This window comes from Triturus cristatus, chromosome 1_2, assembly GCF_964204655.1.
Source record: "Triturus cristatus chromosome 1_2, aTriCri1.1, whole genome shotgun sequence".
In the NCBI taxonomy this organism is placed as follows: Eukaryota; Metazoa; Chordata; class Amphibia; order Caudata; family Salamandridae; genus Triturus; species Triturus cristatus.
The window spans coordinates 134,253,657-134,273,827 of record NC_140580.1 but is presented as its reverse complement, the minus strand read 5'-3'; the positions used below and the strand labels follow the sequence as shown (position 1 = coordinate 134,273,827).

Below are 20,171 nucleotides of genomic sequence, written 5' to 3'. Positions count from 1 at the left end.
AGGAAAATGTAAAACAACCCAAAGTTTACATATTCAGGACATCCAAGCAATTAATGTTTTACGAATACAATTAGGTCGGGTGTCCGTAAAATGGAAGGGGCGCCAGAAGTTATGCTGTGAAAGTCAACGGCGTTTCGGCCTGTACAAGTCTAGGCCATCATCAGGACTGGTTACATTTGAGTTGGAAGCAGTGACGGAGGAACGATCCTCATGGATCTAGGAATGAATCCGGGGGCTGGAGGTCTCGAGTACTATTAGATAGCCAGGGGCTGCTGGAATTAGTCGCGAGGGAATGAATCCGGAGAGTCAAGAAGCTTCTTGTATTCCTAAAACATTAATTGCTTGGATGTCCTGAATATGTAAACTTTGGGTTGTTTTACATTTTCCTTCGTTGCGCCCATCTGCCCCTCGTTCCAGAATATTGTGTTCCAGAATAACTTGGGCCATCGGGTGCAGCCTCCGTGGTGTGGTTGCAGAATTATTGCTATACGAACATATTAAAAATCATTGAATCACTGTGTCCAATTCCCTCAAGTGCACTGTGGCCACATTTACACAAAAGTATACTTTAATGAGGGTTGAATTAAAAACCCTGTAATAATACATTTTTCAACATAGTGCCTCATACCACAGTTCAGCTTTTCAGCACTTCAAATGACGGCTCTTCCCATTAAGAAGTCTTGGTGTACTCAATTTGTTAGTCTCGGAAGGATGGAAGGCTTCAGTTGGTATTGCTGGGATTCAGAGGAAAGAAAAAAAAGAGGGACAAATATTTGCGGGGGGTTGTTGGAGGATGTAGTATTAAAAAAAAAAAGTAGGAGCGGTACAACTACTGGAGGTAGTAAGTGGCACGGAGGACGAGCCCAGAGAAATGAGTTTTAATATTCTTTTGGGAAAACGGCATACCACATTAAAACAAAGGGGAAAAAGACGGGGAGGGTGGTGAGGGGAAGATAATCATTACTAGAATAGACTACAGAGGACAGAGAGAGAGGGGGTGGATCTGCTCATGGCAAGCAGGGAGCAGACCAACACAGGCATTGACAAAGCCAATGGGCCTTGTCTTTCCCAATGGTTTTAGCCTTGCTGTCCAGTGGGCAGCACCTAAAAAGACAAGAGGGTTTGCAGAGGAGATATGAAAAAAGAGACTAAAAAAACACTCAAAACAGGACAACAGTGAGGATTAGCTGAAGATGATCCTCCAGGTCAGATCTACGAGAAAATGATCTAGCGCATCTGTGGAACTAAGTAAACTACTAAGATGAGCAACATGATCAGAAAGATGCATACAATGGACAGACATGGATTTCTATAACCAATCACACTTCCTACAGTCCATCTTGACTCCAGTCAACTAGAATCCCAGAACTGTAAAGGTCTCCTACACTCCAAAAGCCCCCCAGGATCATCCGTGGTAGATGTGTGCGTAGAAATGCTACTAAAATAATGTAATCAAGAATGGCATTCTGGAAGTTGGTTTCAAAAGCTTGGCGTATTTCCCTCATTATGAAAATTCATGCGATCAGTCTCTTCCGAACAGGTTTCACCACTTCCTTTTCTTTTGCCCAGGTTACATATATATATCCCTTACGGGTACCTTTTTGGGAAGGCTGTTCCGGCAGATCTTCCTAGATCAAAGCATCGGCTGACCTCCAATCATCCGTATTGTAGCAAAGTTATGGAAAGAAGGTTGACTCCAATATGTTTCTGGGGAAGAGGGAGCAACAAAACAGAAAAAGGCATTTTCCTAGCAACTCTGAAAATCCTTGTCCTGTAGCTGCTGTGGGAAATCATGTGATTCAGACCCGAAAAGATGTGGGGCTCACTTACACACTTCTTCAGTAACAGGTTGTACGAGATCAAGAACTCCATGTGTAGCCGAAGCTCTAAACTAGGCATTAACTGAATGTTATATCTCGTGAGTGCCTCATTTGTTGTGTTTTGTGCCTAGGATATTGATGCATTGTAGTCTGCTTTCCATAGTGATGCCATGAGCCCCACAACGGGTTACTTGGTAAACCCGTAGGGTTAATCTGACAGCCTAAAGGGGTTAAAACATCTGACAAGGCCCTGAGGTGCAAGAGGCGGGATGGAGTGTGGGTACATTGGGAGTGTACGATCCTTAAAGCTAGAAGTGTATCTACTGTAAAGCACGGTCAGGTGGTCATAAGAGGCGTTGCACTCTGTTCAAGACCTCACTTTCATTGCTGGATACAGTGACCAAAATGGCCTCTGATACTAAATATTTTACAGCACTTCCTACATTGACACCCTGATGGATGGTCCACTTGTTTACTTTCCAAGTATTTTATAGAGAAAATTCAGACAATTTGCCAGTAGTTTTCCTTGTCGCTGGAGACATCTTTAGCCATAGCTACAGAATAACAGCCATCAGTTCATACCTTTTCTGTTTTCAGGTCTGTCTCACCTGAAAGTACTCTAAAAGCTGTGAACATTGTTAAATTTGTCTCTCCGGATGATCCATGTCCTGTGCGGATGATCCATTTAGCGGCTCCTGAATTAGCCAAGTGATTGTCAGCTGCTTAATACGTCTCCTAAAACTGACATAGTGCTTTGGACTCAAAAACGGAAGTGTTGATACATTTATATCCTCTTGCTTCCTAATTCAGAACTTGTGAAGAATAATTCTCCCTTTTTTATTTTTACCAAATTCATCTCCCGGCTCCTATTATTGGAGCCATGGCAGGAGCTGGGCTGGGTTTTTGCATTGCTCATTACCGGGGTCTCCGTGCCTGTTCTACTCCGCGGCTTCGGCTGGTTTAGAATAGTGCTGCACATCTGTTCCTGGACGTGCCACCACAGGCATCTCGTTCCAATCGTTTGCCGAATCCACCCTGGTTGCTGGTTCGAAAATGCATAAGGTCATGCATTTGTTTTAAGGCCCTTACCAGTTTTAGCCGCTCATTCGTCAGCTTTCTTGTCAATATTGTCCGTCTAGGCCTCTCCATTTTTCTCGGGCATCCCTTCTCCAAGTCTCCAGGATCAGTAAGGTTCCTCGCGGTGTCCAATCCTTGCCAATCTAGTAGCAAAAGATTGGTATTAGCTCCTTATTATCTCCATAATTGGACCGGCTTTATCCAGGTCCTGGAAGCAACTAAAATCCTAACTATCAGTGCATTAAACTCTAACCTGTTTTTAACTTGAGGGACGTGCTTTGTAGGTTTGGTCAAGTGTTCCTATGCTTATCTCCTTCTGTCGTCGCTGTATGACTTGTCTCCATATCTTGGTAGATGTCCTTTATTTCATGCCTGTGGTTTGGCTGTGATGGTTGCTCAGTTCCCTTGCAGCACCAGGACGCCATTTTTGGCAATTATGCACTTTATCAATATAATCTGAGTGCCGTGGTTTTGCTTGGAAAGACGAAGGAAAGTGCCTCTCATGTATTTATCTATCTGTTTTGAAGTGTTTGGTATGGACTAGCTTGCGGTAGAATCTGCTTCATAGCTTGGCTGAAGTAGGCGAGGGGTTCTTGTCCCCTGGCCCCATCCTAAACAGAGGCTAAAAAGTACCTGCGTTTGGTCAATGTGTAAATAACGGATTCAAGCTGAGCATGATCTTGACAACACTTAACAGTAGAAGAAATGAGACCAATAAGGGAATTGGATGGAAATTCTATAGATTTTTGTCAATTAGATACAATTCCTTGTGGTTAGGGTGGCCAACCCAGGGATCAAAATCCCAGAAGAGAGAATGGGGTTCATCAAAAGATGATAAATAGCACAGGGAAGTTCCGAAGGTAGAAAATCAGGTATTCAGATTCTGTCATTCAAGATCCGCTGACGTACAGGTGGTCGAGAAGGGATGAGACTGGACCAGCTTGGTGGCCTATAGTTTCATTCATCTTACTTCCATGATCGGTGCTTGCTCTAATTGCAGACTTCTGAAGAAGGATTGGTATAAGGTTCCGGGTCTGCGTCTGGTCAATGATGCTAGCGTAAGGAGGGCAAAGGGCAGTAGTGTTACTGAGCAGCACCACCATCAGGAGTGGTTTTAGCACTTGGATTTTTCAGCACTTTAATTCTGCTGATCTGATCTCTCTTACATCCCTCACTTCTCTTTCAACAGGGACACCTGAGGTCTGCCCAAGTCACCGAGTGCATATCCAATTCCTGGACGCTCCACTCAGACCTTCGCACAGACAAACTTCCCTGTAGCAATAGACACGTTCAGCACTTCACCTCTACCCCCAGAGATTGGAATGCGCTGTGCTTTGGGCCGAGTCCAAAGCAGTCCATTAGTAGCAATTTTCAAGCGTATCTGGGAATCTGTTTTGCAGGTCCCCACCCTATATTAAAATAAATGTTCATAAAAAGTGATGAAATACAAATAAGTGCCATTTAGCTTACTGAGCAGCAGGTTGCAGCGTGAAGGAGGGAAATAAAGAAATAAACAAGTAATAGAGCGACACGACACTAATGTGGGCTTGCAGGGCCCGAAGAAATCTGCAGTAGTGTTGTGCCCAAACATTGGGTGAACCGCAATGGTGTTAACCTCAAAGTCTATGAGGCACTGTGTCCCTAGAGACAAGATTCAAAACAGCATTTTAAAATAGAGTCAAAAAGAAAGGACTGACTCGAAAATGGAGTTCAAGATTAGAAAACTATGAAGGTTTAGTACGACCTTTAAAGGCACAATATACCAAACGATAAATTGCAGATGTTGTAGTAAACTCATTCAGTCACATAGCAGTCATTTGCCATGGAGGCTATCCGTATACCGAATAATACAATTATGGGCAAAAATCAGAGAAATGCCAAGTCTCAAGGGTGCAGCAACATCAGTAAGAAATCGAACAGCATCCCTAGAGCCTCACTCACCCCAAATGCAACTGTTTAAATGCAGTTTTTCTGCACAGAAATTACAGCAACTGCAAAGTCCGCATAGAATGATTATTGCTCAAACAAGTCACATTTTCCAATTTTAAAATATCACATAACCTTATCACCTCAGCACTAACCCACTACATGAATATTGATTTTGCCTGTCTGACCTAATATCATTCAGGGGTTTTAAGACCAATTAGTTACATAAACAAGAGAAAACCATTGTGACTGAATGCAATACTGTGTGCAGGCAGGAAGTGTCTTGGATATCATAGCACAAGGATTTACTCTAAAGAGCTCTTCGAGAACAGTGTCATCCAGAAATAAATAATCCACATCTTACTGCAAGTAGTGTCAGTCAAGAAATAAAAATATAGAATGAACATCATGATATGGCATCCATTTTGAACAAGATGGCGTCAAGGCCTAAATGAGACTTAGGGCCAGATGTAGGTGGCTAAATACCGTCCGGTAATGCCGAAATTCAGTAAATTTCAGCGTTACCGACCAGTATTTAGCCATTCCTAATGTAGGTAAGGAATCGGTAAATAAGGAATCGGTAAATACCGATTCCTTATTGCTCTTGCATTTAAGGAATCGGTACCGATTCCTTAAATGAACAATGTAGGTAGCACATTAAAGAGTGCTTTTGAGCCTTAAGAAATCGGTAATTACCACCAACTTCAAGTTGGTGGTAATTACCAATTTCCTTTAAAAAATCACTTTTTTGTTTTTTGTTAAGTGCTATGTGGCACACATTCATGCCCTTAGGGCATGTATGTGCGCCACATGTGCACACATGCACATTTCAGGGTTGCAACAGGCTGTCCTTTTGACACCCTGGCACCCTTGAAAGTGCTCCCGCTATTAGCGATTCGGTAATACCGAATCGCTAATAGTGAATGTCTTCACATTCATTCCTATGGGCCTCCAAGCCCATAGAAATGAATGGGTAGGTATTCCTTATTACCGAATCTCAATTACTGATTCGGTAATAAGGAATATTAAGGATTCAGTATTTTTTACCGAATCTTTACCTACATAGGAAATACCGATTTCTTAATAGCGAATCATTAAAATTCGCTATTAAGAAATCGGTATTTCAGATCTACCTACATCTGCCCCTTAGTTATCCTGAGCTAGAAAACACACTTTCACACATCATAATGATTTTGTTTAAATTGCATTAGCTCCACGTCAGTATACATGTGAATTAATGTACGGTGACTAATATTAATGCACATTTTAGTTTAAACATACAAACGCTCCGTCATTATGTATGGTAACTCTTCTCCCACCTGTTCCTTTCGAAGAGTATTTGAAAAGAGCTTGTGCTATGTATTTTATAAAATGTGCTGCATCTTAAAATCAGCAATTAGAAAATGTGTAAGCAATTGCCAGTGACCAGTAGACATTTGAACTATTGCTTTTGCCCTTTTTTTCGAAGATAAATCTTTTATCCTTTCTTCCCCAGCAACTCATGCGTGAAAGGCAGCAGATGGCCAGCAGGCCCTTCGCCTCTGTGGACGTGGCCCTGGAGGTGGGAGATGAACATGCAGACTTCATTCGTGGTCCGCTGGAGGTAGGTGCAGTGTCTCCATGAGGGGTGGTGGGGCCTGTTGAGTGTTGTGGATTGTTGCTGCCCTCGGCACCGGCTGCCGGCATCAAGCACCTTCTCCGCTGTCATATTTGGTAGCTCCATGAGTGTGAATTTGTGCACCGCAGATGAATGAAAGGTTTTGTAGAGCTGGACAGCTACTTTGAGGATTGTTCCAGGGCTAGTTCTAAAGGCAGAAAAATCCAATTGCCAATTCCAGATTAAACCATATTGAACTTATTGTTTTAAGGCGTTTTGAATGAAGACTGACCGCTAGCGTGGCGCAATTGGACAGGTAGGGAGTAATGAATATATGAAAGGGGCTTTCTGGGGCTTTGGTGAAGACTGACTCGGTGAAGAAGTCATCATGTCTGTATCTGTTGCAAGCAAGGTCCACAGAATCTGAGCGCGTTTTAGTGCCTGCTCAGGACCATGATGTTTGCCTAATGTTTTGGGGATGAAAAGAGTTCTGCTTTTGGGTTGTCTAGTTACATCACCCCAGCTCTCCTTCCCTGCACTGGGAGTCTGTTTTGATGATTTCAAGAGGGTCATTGTGTCTGGTCATGAGTGGTTGATTCAGCGGCTGCCCTGTGGTTTGTGAGAACTGGCGCCCTTCAGAGGGTTCTCCTGGTGTTGGTATGATTCACCTGCCCTTGAAACACTGAGGCTGCAGGGTACACTATCCAAGGCCTGTTTGTGTTGGACTTTAAATGGGGTTTATCAGAATCCCGGATCTCCTCTCTTGGACCACAGTCTAAATTGTTGGCATGTGTATTCAAATCGTCGCCTACATCATTTTACAAACAGTGTCATTTACCTTCTGTGTAACTAGCGAGGCTGCATTTTACAGACTGGAGTACTTTAAGCTCATTGCTTTTTTGTGAATGCATCTGTTCATTTTCAAATCAAATATTTACACAAGAAAAAAGAATACGATCCGCTTCAGTACAATAGAATGACTTTTTAAGTGTTCCCTGCGGTGCATTGTGGGGCATTTTAACAACAAGGACCCGGCATAATATTGAATTGTAATAAGGCAGCGGGCAGTAAAAGAACATTGAAAATGCTCTGTGCAATTGCTCTTAACATAACCAACTACGATTCACAAGAACTTTACGTTTATACTTCTTTTCGAAAATAACAGAATACCCAAGTATACCAGGTGAGCTATGTATGTCTTTTGCCAGAAATGTGTTTAAAAATGTTACTGGGGGAAAAAAATCATTTAGTCCCAAGGGTATGTTTACAAGGCATTGTAATTTGTTGTAAACTTGCTGGAAACCTGCCCCTGAAGGTATCGTGGTACATTTTGCACGATCAAATACAGTCACAAAGTATGTGCTTAAGACATTCCTACAGTAATTTGCAATTCATAAGAACACATTACTTTTTATCACTCACCCAAACGCTGTGCTTTCCAATGGCCGGGGATCTGCAAAACACTTGCAAAACTCACAAAGATTGGAGCCTGGATCAATTATGGAATGGTTGACTACTTCCGCCACAACCACAGATATCAATCAAAAGTACTGGCACTTCATCCTCCAATAAAAAAAAAAAAGTAGAATACAGCTGTCGATGTAGGAAACACAAAGGGCCAGATGTACTAAACTGTTTAGCGACCATAATCTCGCCAATTTGCGAAATAAAAGGGTTTCTGACTTCTTGAAAGCTATTTGCTATGTGCTCAACCTAAATATTTTCCAACTCCTAAAATAAGTTTAGAAATGTATACTAAATGGAATTTGGAAGAGGCATGTTAAGGATATTCCTTCCAAATTGTTTTATTTTATTTTTATTACCAAACCCTTTGATAAGCTTCTGACTCCCAAGTTGGGGTAGTAACCGATTCGCAAAGAGGAAGAAATCGCATGTGGACCTCTTCCCCTTCGAGAATTGGGGTGGCGTCTTCAGGGGGAGTAGGCAGCGGTCCAACGGACATATTCCTAGTTTTTGCCCTGAGCTGCCCCCTCAGGGCAGCACTTTCTCCCATTCAAAATTACTACTTTTTACCCTTCCTAAAAATTGTTGGGGAATTTATAACTTTCCCCAAATATTTTAGGACTGGAGTTAGAATACCACATAAGCCTCCCTGAATATTGGGGGAAAGTTTCTCTGTCCCCAAATACTCTAGGACAGGAATTAGAATAGTAATTTTGACCTTCCATTGTCCGCCACACCCACTGCTACCCTGAGACTGACCACTCTGCCTTCTCTCTTCGAAGTTTTTCAAATTGTAATTTTTTTTTTCTCAATACCCATTTCCTCTGAGGAGATCACGGTTGCTTAAATAACAAGCATTGGCATAGCCAATAGGTCTCGCCTTTGGGACCGTATAAGTGTTTAGCTATGCAACAGTTGCAAAACTAAATACTTATAAGGTCCCAAAAGCGAGACCTATTGGCTTTGATCACGATCAAACATCAAAGCGGGCCGTGAAAGTAACCGTTGTAAAGCGAGGTGCGCACCCCCGCACACATGCACTGTAGCTCTATGCTGGCCTGGTAGCACTTTTTGGAGCCCTCTCAATAAGTCTCGCCAGACCAGCGCATGCGCTGGGTCAGGCGAGACCTAAAAAACAAAAAGGACAGGGATGGTGGTCCTCTGCCCTTGCTGCCCACCATCTCTGTGATTGTAGCCAATCAGAGGAAGTCTCAATTTGCGACCTGCTAAATTAATATTCATTAGGCATGTCGCTTCGTGACCCCTTCAGAATCCGTATTTTGTGAACTAACCTATTAGTATATAGGTTGGAAAAAAAACAATTGGTCACAATTTGCAGCCACCTTTTGCGACCATTATCGTAGTACATCTGGCCCTTAATGTTAATTTTTGTGAATGAAGTTGGAGGAGGCAAACTTTTACTCACCTGATTTGTCAGAGGTCACCGAGGAAAAGTATCTACAGGTGACAGAAAAAGTTTAGGAAACTGTATTTAAAAATTAAAGCAGGGTCACAGAACAAGAAATTTGAACCAGTGTGTCAGTAGGTGAAGCTGCACATGCAACAGAATATTCCTACAGCCTCTTAAACGTCTGGAAGGGTTCCACGTGAGAATGTGTGCAACATTACAAAGCATGATTGTAAATACCTTATTCCCATGATTAGACCCCATAGGCTCTGTACTACTTTGTCAGTGGTTGTCACAAGGGCACCTGTATCCGTCTTATAGGGAAAAGAGCTTGCTTCCCTGGAATATTGGATCATAAAGTCTAATGGAGTTTGAGCATTTGATGAGTCTTATCTTTCCATCCAAAAGCAACTTTTCGCACTGTTGCCGAGAATAAGAAATAAAAAGAACCCATTAGGAATGTAGATGGGAATGTAGGAATCGCACACGCCCATAGTGGTTAACCTCTTCAGTGCCCCGCCCTTTCCACGCCCTGTGCCGGGCGTTTCATTAGCGGGTGGGGTTCATGATGTGATAGACTCGTCATGGGCACAGCGCAACCGCGCTCCATGACGAGACTATCTCGTCATGGGCACTGAAGGGGTTAAAGATTACTGCATAAGTTATAAACATGGAAAGCGATATACAAATATGTGATTGCTTTTATTTTAGATGGTGGACTTGAAGGATGGTGGCCATTCTAAGCATGGGATAAATAACGTGCTCTGTTTATCATTCTCAATAGTTGTTTGTATTAATTCTTGTCACATCCGGATAAGGCTGGGGATTTACTTTTTTATTGGACTCCATATTTTTTGGCGCAAGCCCCAGAGTTGTGGTGCCTCAGGATGCACACATGTGGTGTTTTTAGTGGATAGGCTGGGGTTTTGCTCTTCTGAAAAACGTAGCTTCAGGAGCAGGGCCGGCTTGAGGGCAGTGCAACCGGTGCAGCCGCACTGGGTGCTGCCCTGGAGGGTGAGCGCTGACCTCAGGGGGGCGCTGTGTTTAGTAATAACTTATGATTTAAAAGTGGCTGGTTCAGAGTTCCTTGTACAACAAGATTTCAGGCAGCAACAAAAATGTCAAGATAAATCTTGTGATTAATGCTTCTGCTAGAGAGAGAGATCAGAGTTTTGTCTAATGGCAGTTTTGACTCGCCATGAAGTAGCTCAGGGGGTTAATATGCCTGCTGCAAAGAACAGCTCCATATTTAAAGTGTATGGCTGAGTGGATTAGTAAAGCCTGCCTTTACCAGAGCTTTAAAACCAATGAAATGTATGCGAAAGAACAAATGAAACATATGCAAGAGAGGGGCTATGTAGAGATGAGGGGCCCTTTTGCTGGGTGGAATTGAGGAAATCTGAGGAGGAGGTCTTGTGGGTGGGGGCGCCAAAAAAGATTGTCAAACCGGGAGCTACCATTTCAGGACCAACACTATTGTACGCCTCTAAAACAAGTTGAGCATGCACAGAGTGGGTGATTTTGAGGGAACCTTTTTCCTTGGTAATTTTTTAATTTCAAGGACAGACTTAAAATCTATCATATCCCTTTGAAAACAGTGGAGGTCGCAGACGTCAGAGCCTCACTTAATATTGTTGTTGGTTCTTTTTGCAGTTTATCTTGTTTAAAAAGTTGTTTTAATACAACTGGAACTTTACCACCCACATGGAGTGAGGCTACACAGAAGTGGTGGAATGAATACATTCTGAGATTTTGTGCATTTAACCCTTCAGAAGGGTTTGAATTTGGGGCACCACAAGCGTCTATCTTGGGTTTATTATCTTGGCTGTCGCGCCAGCAGCGTTATTGAAATCCAATCCTCACTACATAGTAAACCTGGCTCGCTTTCAAAGCTCCTTTGGTCATTTACCTCTTCCAAGTGAGACTGCTATCAAAAGTACCACTTAGTGCCAGGTGCTATGGTGGACTTCTTTGATCAGAATACAAGACCAGAGAGCATTGTGGTGACCGCAAGTGTATCTTGATGGAAGTGGTAGTAGATGGTGGCACATTCCACCAAGGTGAAAGACAGCTACCTCTTCTTTTCTCTGAGAACATTCTCACTGTTTGTTGGAGATCTGCAAGGCTGCCACCTGGCCATCTGAACCCACCTTTCGAAGCACAATTGAGTGCATCTTGGTTTTGGACTATAGCCGCCATCTTTTGGCGGCCTTTGCCAGCTCTATCTTCTTTAGGCGTAGGCTAGCGTCTTCTCACTATTGACTATCATAACATATATTCCTAGGACCCGGCTTTTAGAGACAATGTTGTTCATGGGCCCGGCAGGCTTTGCTTTGTGTGTAATGGCCATGTTATTGTCTTGCATTAAGGTAAGTGTCGGCGAGCCGCGCAGTGAGAGGCACCGAACAATGCGCCGGGCGCGGGGCTGTCAGATCGGTGTAATAATGCATGAAATGAAGCTCGATTGCTGGCGTCTGGAAACTCAGACACACAAAAATTGCAAGCTGTGATTTATTATGCATGGCCGAAGCAATGCCGCAGACCAGGCGTGCTGTACGGCTCCTTTACATTATTTGTTATCAGGCGAAAGCTTTCAAGGTGTCTTGCCACACAGGGCCCTGGACGATTATCAAGGCGCGATTTCCAAGACTCGCTTTAAAAAAAAAAAACAGTTTTACACCGACTTTGTAGACGTAGAAGCTGCTTCTTTCCTGCCGAAGTGATCCCTTTCCAGAAGAATAACCCAATCCTTACACAATGTTTAATGGAGTTGTTTCTTTGTAAGTTGATATTTGGGGCTTTTGTAGCATACTACTTACTACCCAGCCCATTGATGGGCCTGACTTAAAAAGATGATTTTTATATTTTTTGTGAAATCGGAGGAGGTCTGTCAGTCACTTCAAAGGCTCTGGCCAGGGCCGTTTCCACCATTAGGCGGTCACCTAGGGCGGCGGTAGGGAGGCAAAAGATTTCAGATAAGAAAACAGGTGACGGGCAGCACGTGCTGAAAAGAAGAACCAGCCGGGCTGTTTTTAGCTTCTGGCCTGGATGACAGGTGGAGAGAGTGATGGTAGTAAAAGGGAGGGGGTGGCATTGTTCAGTTCTTGCCTTAGGTGGCAAAACACCTAGAAACGGCCCTGGCAGCCCATAATAAGGGCCTTGCTATTCCTGGTGCCTCCAGCAATGTTCCCAGGCACCCCTTCATATGCAAGGCAAGGCCTTAGTATGCATAAGTTTCCAATCATAGGGTCCTCACAACCATCCTGGGCCGAGGCAAACTTTTACGTGTCAGTCTATCTTCATGTGCTCATGTAAGCCATCATATATAGCCAATTAATCAAGGCAGCGCATCACAGCTTAAACTTTGCCATTGTGTGCTCAGATAGCTTCATGAGAGGTGTTTGGAGGTGTTACACCCCCCTGAAATGTAATCTGTTGTAAATAGTTGGGTACAAGTGCTTTCAGTATCGTATGGTGAGGTTTCTGTCGGATTTCACCTGGAATTTTCACATGCCATCACTGACAAAAACACACACATACTGTCTCTATTTTGAAGTCCTAAAATAATGTTAATTACTTTGAAAAATGTTGTCTTTGAAGTTCCCCCAACAATCCGCCCCATCTTTCTTTCCACTGCCCCTTAACCCCGCTCATGTCCTGCTTCTCATATATTGTGTTTTAACAAGATACCCCAGCGTGATTGTTGGGAAATCTGAAGCACCCCCCCCCCCACCATTCTCATTGACCAAGCCTCACCCCTGCAGAAACCAAATGAAATGGGAGCAAATGCAGCCATGTGTACAGTGTCCTGACACGCCTGCCTGTGCCGTCATGTTCATAGTACACTACCCATTGGCCAATGCCATCCTATGATTGGGCATACCAGGCAATTGAGCACATGCGCCTATAAGCACAGTTGCAGGCAAACAATGCGTACGTGACAGCCGTGCATTGTACCCTTTCCTTGCCACTCATATCACTGCCTGCACTCGCAACACAGTTGCTTGACTCTGTCTTCTCTTCTACTCAACGGGCTGGTCTAAAATGATATTGGGTTATTCACAGACTCCAGAGACTGCTGTATCTTTGTGTTTTCCCTAAGTATTATAAGCATTATCACTTCCTGCCGGACTAGTATACCATGTTTGCTGTTTATTCTTCAATCCCTGCCTGCAGCACAAACCCTACCTGAGCCCTATCCATTCCATGGTTGCAAACCTTTAAACTTTGCCATCTCTGTCCTAAGCCCTTAGGGCTATCCCTTCCACTTGATTTTGGACCATGGCGGTGTGTTGCCTCAAACAACCACTGCACCACTCAGAGGTTTCGAACACTACACATGTTCCCATGGCTTACGAGACACGATCCCCTTCTACAAGTTCCATATCTGACCTTGATAGGTCTGACCTCTTTGGACTCACTGTAGCAGTTTACCTTTATTACCCATCTGTTTGCCCCACTTTTGGTTCTTGAAGTAGACATCAATGTATTTATTAATTCATTCATTCATCCATGTATATTGGAGTTTTGTAGAGTGTCACGAGTCCCCGGGTGGTTACTTCAAAGTATTGCAAGTCTTGGAGTAGAAAATCTTTGTCCTTCAAATGGATTGATGGAGTCCGATCGGAGAGGTGAAGCCTTTTCCGATAGTCTTCGGTTGTGACCCCTTTCACTCATGAAACTCTTTTGTCGGTCTTTTGAAAGACTGAGTTTTGAATTGCTTCTTAACTGTATACAGTTTGGTTCCGGTCTCAGGTTTGGGAACTGGGTTCTACAGCCTCTGCACCTGAACTCACTCCCAAGAATCTACATTAAGGTTTCAGCCATTTGATGATGTATGAATGGAGTCCATTAGTTTGGGCACAACAGGAGTGTGCCCGTGGGGCTGAGAGCTCAGTAGTTTGAGCTTTTTTCCTGATAGGGCCTAGAAATGATCCGTGTGTCCACCCAGAGATGGTGGAGCACTGTTAATGCAGGTTTCATGTGGCCGTCTTTGCGTATATTCACTCAGGCACGTTTTGGTGGCCAGGTTTTGCAACAAGTGGAGCCTGTCCATGAGGTTTTTTTCGCTGTCCAGTTTAAATGCCATTGCAGTATTCACGGCATGCAATGACCAATGATCTAGTGAGCTACATCTGGAGTTCAGTTCGGAGAAAAGGAAGATTTTTCCCAAGTGCTTTAAAGGGAAATATAGAAGTGCAGGTACTCACTTTTTAGAGTACCTTTGTGCTTCTGAGAAGTGGCGATACTCTCCTTTAAATGTATGGAAGCGATGTTGAGAAGTGCTGGCACTCTCCTTTAAATGTATGGAAGCGATGCTGAGAAGTGCTGGCACTCTCCCTTTCAAATGAAAGAAGTGCAGCTACTCATTGCCGGACAGTACCTGCCCGTTTAAAGCACTGACTATTATCAGAGGACAGCGAGCAGCACATTGACGCAATTTGTTGGATTGGGGCGCGAGAAAAAGATCCGCATCAAGAATAATCCACAAGTCCCTTACATTTGGTGAGATTTTTTTTTTTTAGATGCTTATGGCTGCCCTCCCTTCTCAGCACACAAACAGGTATTGTCAAAGGCAATGGCTCTGCCAATGCTTGTTTTAAATGCAGTAGTGCATGGTTGCTGATCTGCTCGGTTTCTCTCGGTTAATCTATCGCTTCTCTGTTAGTCATAGGCCTAAGGTGCACCCTGCCCTTTCCACCTCTGTATATCTCACTCATTCATACTTGGCGAAGCTATTGTTCTAATTTGTAAATGACAGGATTGGCAACCGACCTGATCTAGACACTGCACGTCTATGCGTATTCTATAGGTTTTACCCAGTTGTTTTCTCTTTTTTTGGAACCATTTTAATTATTACTGCATTCATGCCAAGACTAGGAACACTCAAGCTTGTCACATTAATCTAACTTTTACAGTGCATGGAAAGACTGCTCTGACTTCCCTAACCCTAGCTGTGAAATACGAGCAGCTAAACTGAAAGGGTTTTTTATTATTATTTGTTGGCAATTGAGGAAGCGCCATGTGTCAGTTGCTTGTGGCTGGACATTGTTATTAGCTGAACAACCTGGCCAGTATTGCAAGCAACATTTTTAAAGACATATATTGAGACAGGCAATTTTGCGGATATGAATTTTTTCTGTTAATAACTGGACAACCGTAAATTGTACATTGCAGTGCAATAAAAGCTTGTGTATTTTGCCCGAGGGCCTCCTTATAACAATAAGATTAAAATAACTACAAGGGAGAAAATGTGATCCAGTAGTTATGTAGCCGCCTGTCGAAACAATAAACCTAAACTACGATCCTGGCTGTCACTCTGAACAATATTGTGTGATCCTGGACAGAGGTTTTTCTCCTTCTGCTTCATTTCCCATATCTGTCAAAACCAAGGCTTCAGAAATAGTTCTGCATAAGTCGAAAATTTACTACCAGTGGTTTACCTTACCCTATAGAGTAAATTTCTGGCTTTTGGAATTCACGACGGATCTGTCCCACTTTCCCCAGTGTAGTTTTATAAATATAACTTAAAACATTTTAAGACACAAGCAGCATCTCATCCAGAGAGCCCTGAAGACTTGTGTCAAGCTCTTCCCTTGATTGGAGTTAGACATAAAAAACCTGACGTTGAATATTTGGCGAGAAACGGTCACTACTATCACTGTTTTGAACTACAGGGGCGGCTCCTCTATTATAGCGGAGGAACGTCTCCCCGCCAACTAAAATGCCCACAAAAGCCCCAGAGATGATAAATAACATGGTAATATAGTTCATTTATTACCATTTTATTGTCCATTTTCCTATCCCGAACCGAGTGTCAGGACGGGGCGGGGCTTGCTGAGTGACAGCAGCAGGGAGGAGTGGTGGGCTGCCAGTGCACTAGTTTAAAGTGCTCATGTCCCTTTAGCTGGCTGTCTTGTGACGGCCAGCCAGACATGCGCAATTTAAACCTCTCAAACCAGCTGTCTAAGATAGCTAGCATGACAGCCAGAACAGGCCTCCAGTGCTTCCGGGAGTGCTGGTTAGTACATGAGAGAAGCATCAGGATTGGTTAAGGGAGTTTGCAAGGGCCTGCTTGAAATACCAGGCTGGAAAAAGGAGTAACACATATAGTGCCAGCGTGTAAGGTAAGTGAATTTTCTTATTATTTTATTTACACCTTACATGTAGCAATAGTGCATGCATCCACCCATTTGTTCGCCCCCCTCCAATCTCCATAGATGCCAGACGCCACTGCTTCCGGGGCAGAACCTGAGCTGCCTTGGAGATTCTTGAAGATTAGGTGGTGTCAGTCTGTATTGTTCCTTGGGGAGTCTTGAATAGGAGGTGGTGTCAGTCTGTACTCTTCCTAAGGACACTTCTGTGGAGCCTGTGTAATGTGGCGTTGGGCTTTAGATTATAGCACACTAGCAGTCTACTCTTTATGATGGAAATGACAAAATGAGAAGCTTTGGCTTCTCCAGTATGCCTCCAGTGTGTTTGGGACTCCCACACCAAAGACATCAACACACCCTACCCAGGTTTCCCAGAAAGAAAGATTGGTCAAAAGAGTGTGTTACATTCTCTGTCCTTCCTCTTCCCTCACTGGCCTGAACACAAAACACTTTTGCCATCCGAAATGTGAGTTGGCATAGGGAAAAGGATAGCTAGAAAACAAGGTGAAAGAGAGCCAGATGAAGAAATGGAGAGATCAAGTGAACATAAGATAGACTGAAAAGGAGACATGAATTGTGGGGGGCGTGCAAGGAAGATGGCCGAGTAAAGCATTAGAGAGGTAGGTGATCTAATGTGGTTTTGGATGTTGGCTTGTAGGGATGAATTCCTTACATTCACAATTATCCCTGCCACCCTTCGTACGCCAGTGCCATTTCACTATCAATTAAGCGTGCCTTTTCAAGTGTAGATTGCCATAGTCCTCCGATTACTAAATACCTGTGTACGTGATCCTTACAAATTGTACAGACAAATCCTCGTTGAAAGAATTGACTTTCTTGACATCGTACAACTCATCAATATATTCCAAATCACACAAGGAGCTCCTTTTTATTGGCTCCAAGCAGTTTCACTAATCAAACCATAGTTTAGATAACTTTTGAAATGAAAGTGACTTGTTTTAAAAACCTAATCTTCTTCCCACCTTAGTACACTGTATTCTACAAAAACGTAATTCCGACCATCTAATTACTTGGAAGTCCTTCTGTACTTACCAGATCCTTTTTGGAGGTATCTTATGAAATTTGAGTACATGTTAGTATGTATGTATATGGAATTTCTATAATATGAACCTAGACAAAAGGCAGCCAAGCTTCGTACATGGCCAAAGACAAGCATTAAGTCAATATGTGATAAGAGCGGTAACTGGGTTGTGGATGATTAATGCATTGCATACTTGCCGAACCTCACAATTCGGGCGGGAGGCTTCCGTTTTCAAGGCTTGTCTCCTGCCTCCCAATTCCTGAATTAAAAAACCTGATTCCTCGGCGGGCTTCTGCTGACCTGGACTGGCCTAGGAATACTCGTAGCATTCACTGCCAGTAACCTGCTCCTGCGGGCTAGTGCACAGTATTTTTGTCAAGCGCTCTTTGTCTACCATAGCTCTTTCTCCATGCTCCTGACAGGTGGGGGAAAAAGACATGTAACTCTATTTCTGAAATTCGGTCCTGCAGCAGCAAACCTTCAAGTCCCATACATGACAACTGACCCGATTCAGGCCTTGTTATAGTCAATGGGAGAAATACATTCTCCCGATTCATTTTCTAAAATCTCCCACTTTTCTCTTCTAAAATGTTGGCATGTACACTATTGTGATGTAGTGTTCTTTAATTGTCCCAATGATGGAACAACATTGGGACATCTTGGTAGATATGTGGGTGTTGTTCCTGGTCCTGGGTGGAAACCTGCTGCTTTGTTTTTAATTTTTCGCACTTCTTAGTCTGCAGTCTGAGGGTATCCTGGCTGTGCGTGTGCTTAGCATTACCTTAGATGGTGAGTTTGCCTGCAAGATATGCAGGGAGTATTGATCGTGATGGCTTAATAATACATCTTTAAAACATTCTTGTGCATTAGATATTCTTGCTGCCTTATCCGCCTGCAGGACTAATCCCATAAAGAACAATCCGTGGTTCACAGACAACCTTTGCCAATTGAGTGGTTAGCTTGGGTCTCACTGCACTGTTACCTTTCATCGCCAGGCTAGTGAATGCCCGCCTCGCTATGGGATCAAGACCTAAAAAATGGCATAATCACACCTAATGTGAAGAAACCGGTCCAAGCCAAACTTTCAAACTACTAACCCATCTCAGGATTATCCAATGTATAAAAGGCATTTAAAACAGTAGTCAATCATAAGATTTCATCACACTTTAATAAAACGTCTCTCTCAGTGACTTTCAATCAGTTTTAGACTCCTCAAGGGCATAAAATCAACCCTGCTAAATAGCAGGGAAGACTACTCAATACCCAGGTATACTTTACTTTATTAGACCTCCCAGCTGCATTGTGACACCATCAATCACAAGGTCCTCCTCTTCAGCTCGGGTCACTTGGTTGGCATAAGTGTCATTGAGCTATTTTAGTTTGCCTTCTTTCTATTTAATTTATTTGTAAAGCACGGCAGAAAAAAACCTTGGCTAGCCTCAGAGTGCCATGAATTAGGCACACATAAGATTGAAAATAGATTAAGGTTTGGATAATAATTGAACAGCTCTTGGAGTACAATATATTTTTTTAAATTATTTTTATAAAGAATACAATCACAACCGCTGTTACAGGGTTAGCCAAGAATGAGAAGTAGTCGTTTTTACATTGGTGATTATATAGCTAGCCCTTTCTGTCTGTACTTTGAGAGCGAAAGAAAAGCAAGCAGGAAAGGACAGAAACGTTAGTGGTGAAAACAAAAGTGGTATAGGACAGGCATGGAGAGAGGAACAATCGCTGTACATTACATTTAGCATCAGCTGTACACTCTACATTACATCTGACACATTTTCAGGATGTTTGAGTCCGCATGCAGACCCAACCGGGCTATATTAGGGAACACCTCTTGGGGTCGAGGACCATTACGTTGTTTGTGCAAACCAGCTGATTATGGGGGTTCATAAGAGCCTAGGTAAGTGTCCACAGCCTCCCACAACCCTCTCAAGGTTACTTTCCAGGGTGAGTTCTGTAGCGCAATATTGTCCGCTCCTCTGAGATGCGTGATCCAGTTGACCCAGCCTTTGTAGCTAGTTTTGCCTGTGTCTTTCCAGTTGGTTAGGACCATTTTCACAGCTGCTATCAGTAAAAGGTCCAATAGTAACCCCGGGCGTAGCACTACGCTTCGCCCACGTAGTGTACGTAGCGCTGCCTGCTTCGCACTTTCCGAAGTAGGCGAAGCAGGGCAGCGCTACGCACACGCCGAGGGCGAAGCGTAGCTGCTTGCCACCCGCCACCCACCTCCCGCCTGCCCTCCTTTTAATAATATAAGCATTGAAAAATAAATTAAAGTAAGTCGACTTACCCGTAAGCGCGGCGTCTCCGGGGCTCCCTCTTTCTGTTTCTAATTTCTTCTGGCAAATGCGCATGCGCGGACACCCGCGCATGCGCATTTCTCGCGAGAAATGCGCATGCGCGGGCGTCCGCGCATGCGCATTTGCCAGAAGAAATTAGAAACAGAAAGAGGGAGCCCCGGAGACGCCGCGCTTACGGGTAAGTCGACTTACTTTAATTTATTTTTCATTGCTTATATTATTTAAAAGAAGGGCGGGCGGGAGGTGGGTGGCACGTAGTGGGGCTACGCGAAGCGCGTAGTGTGCGTAGATTTGGGCACACTACGTGCTGCTTCACGTAGCCCCACTACGCCCACTACGCCCACCCTTATCCAATAGGTCCTTATCTTGTT

At 43.6% G+C, this 20,171-nt stretch overlaps 1 protein-coding gene across 1 annotated transcript in view; it reads left to right on the top strand.

Moving 5' to 3' along the window:
- Positions 1 to 20,171, top strand: part of ATRNL1 (attractin like 1) — a 2,333,760-nt gene that overhangs the window by 1,905,546 nt on the left and 408,043 nt on the right. Inside the window, exon 27 of the mRNA XM_085603276.1 lies at positions 6,319 to 6,426. Within this exon, the coding sequence (XP_085459402.1) occupies positions 6,319 to 6,426 (108 nt within the window). The remainder of the gene's footprint in view (positions 1 to 6,318; positions 6,427 to 20,171) is intronic.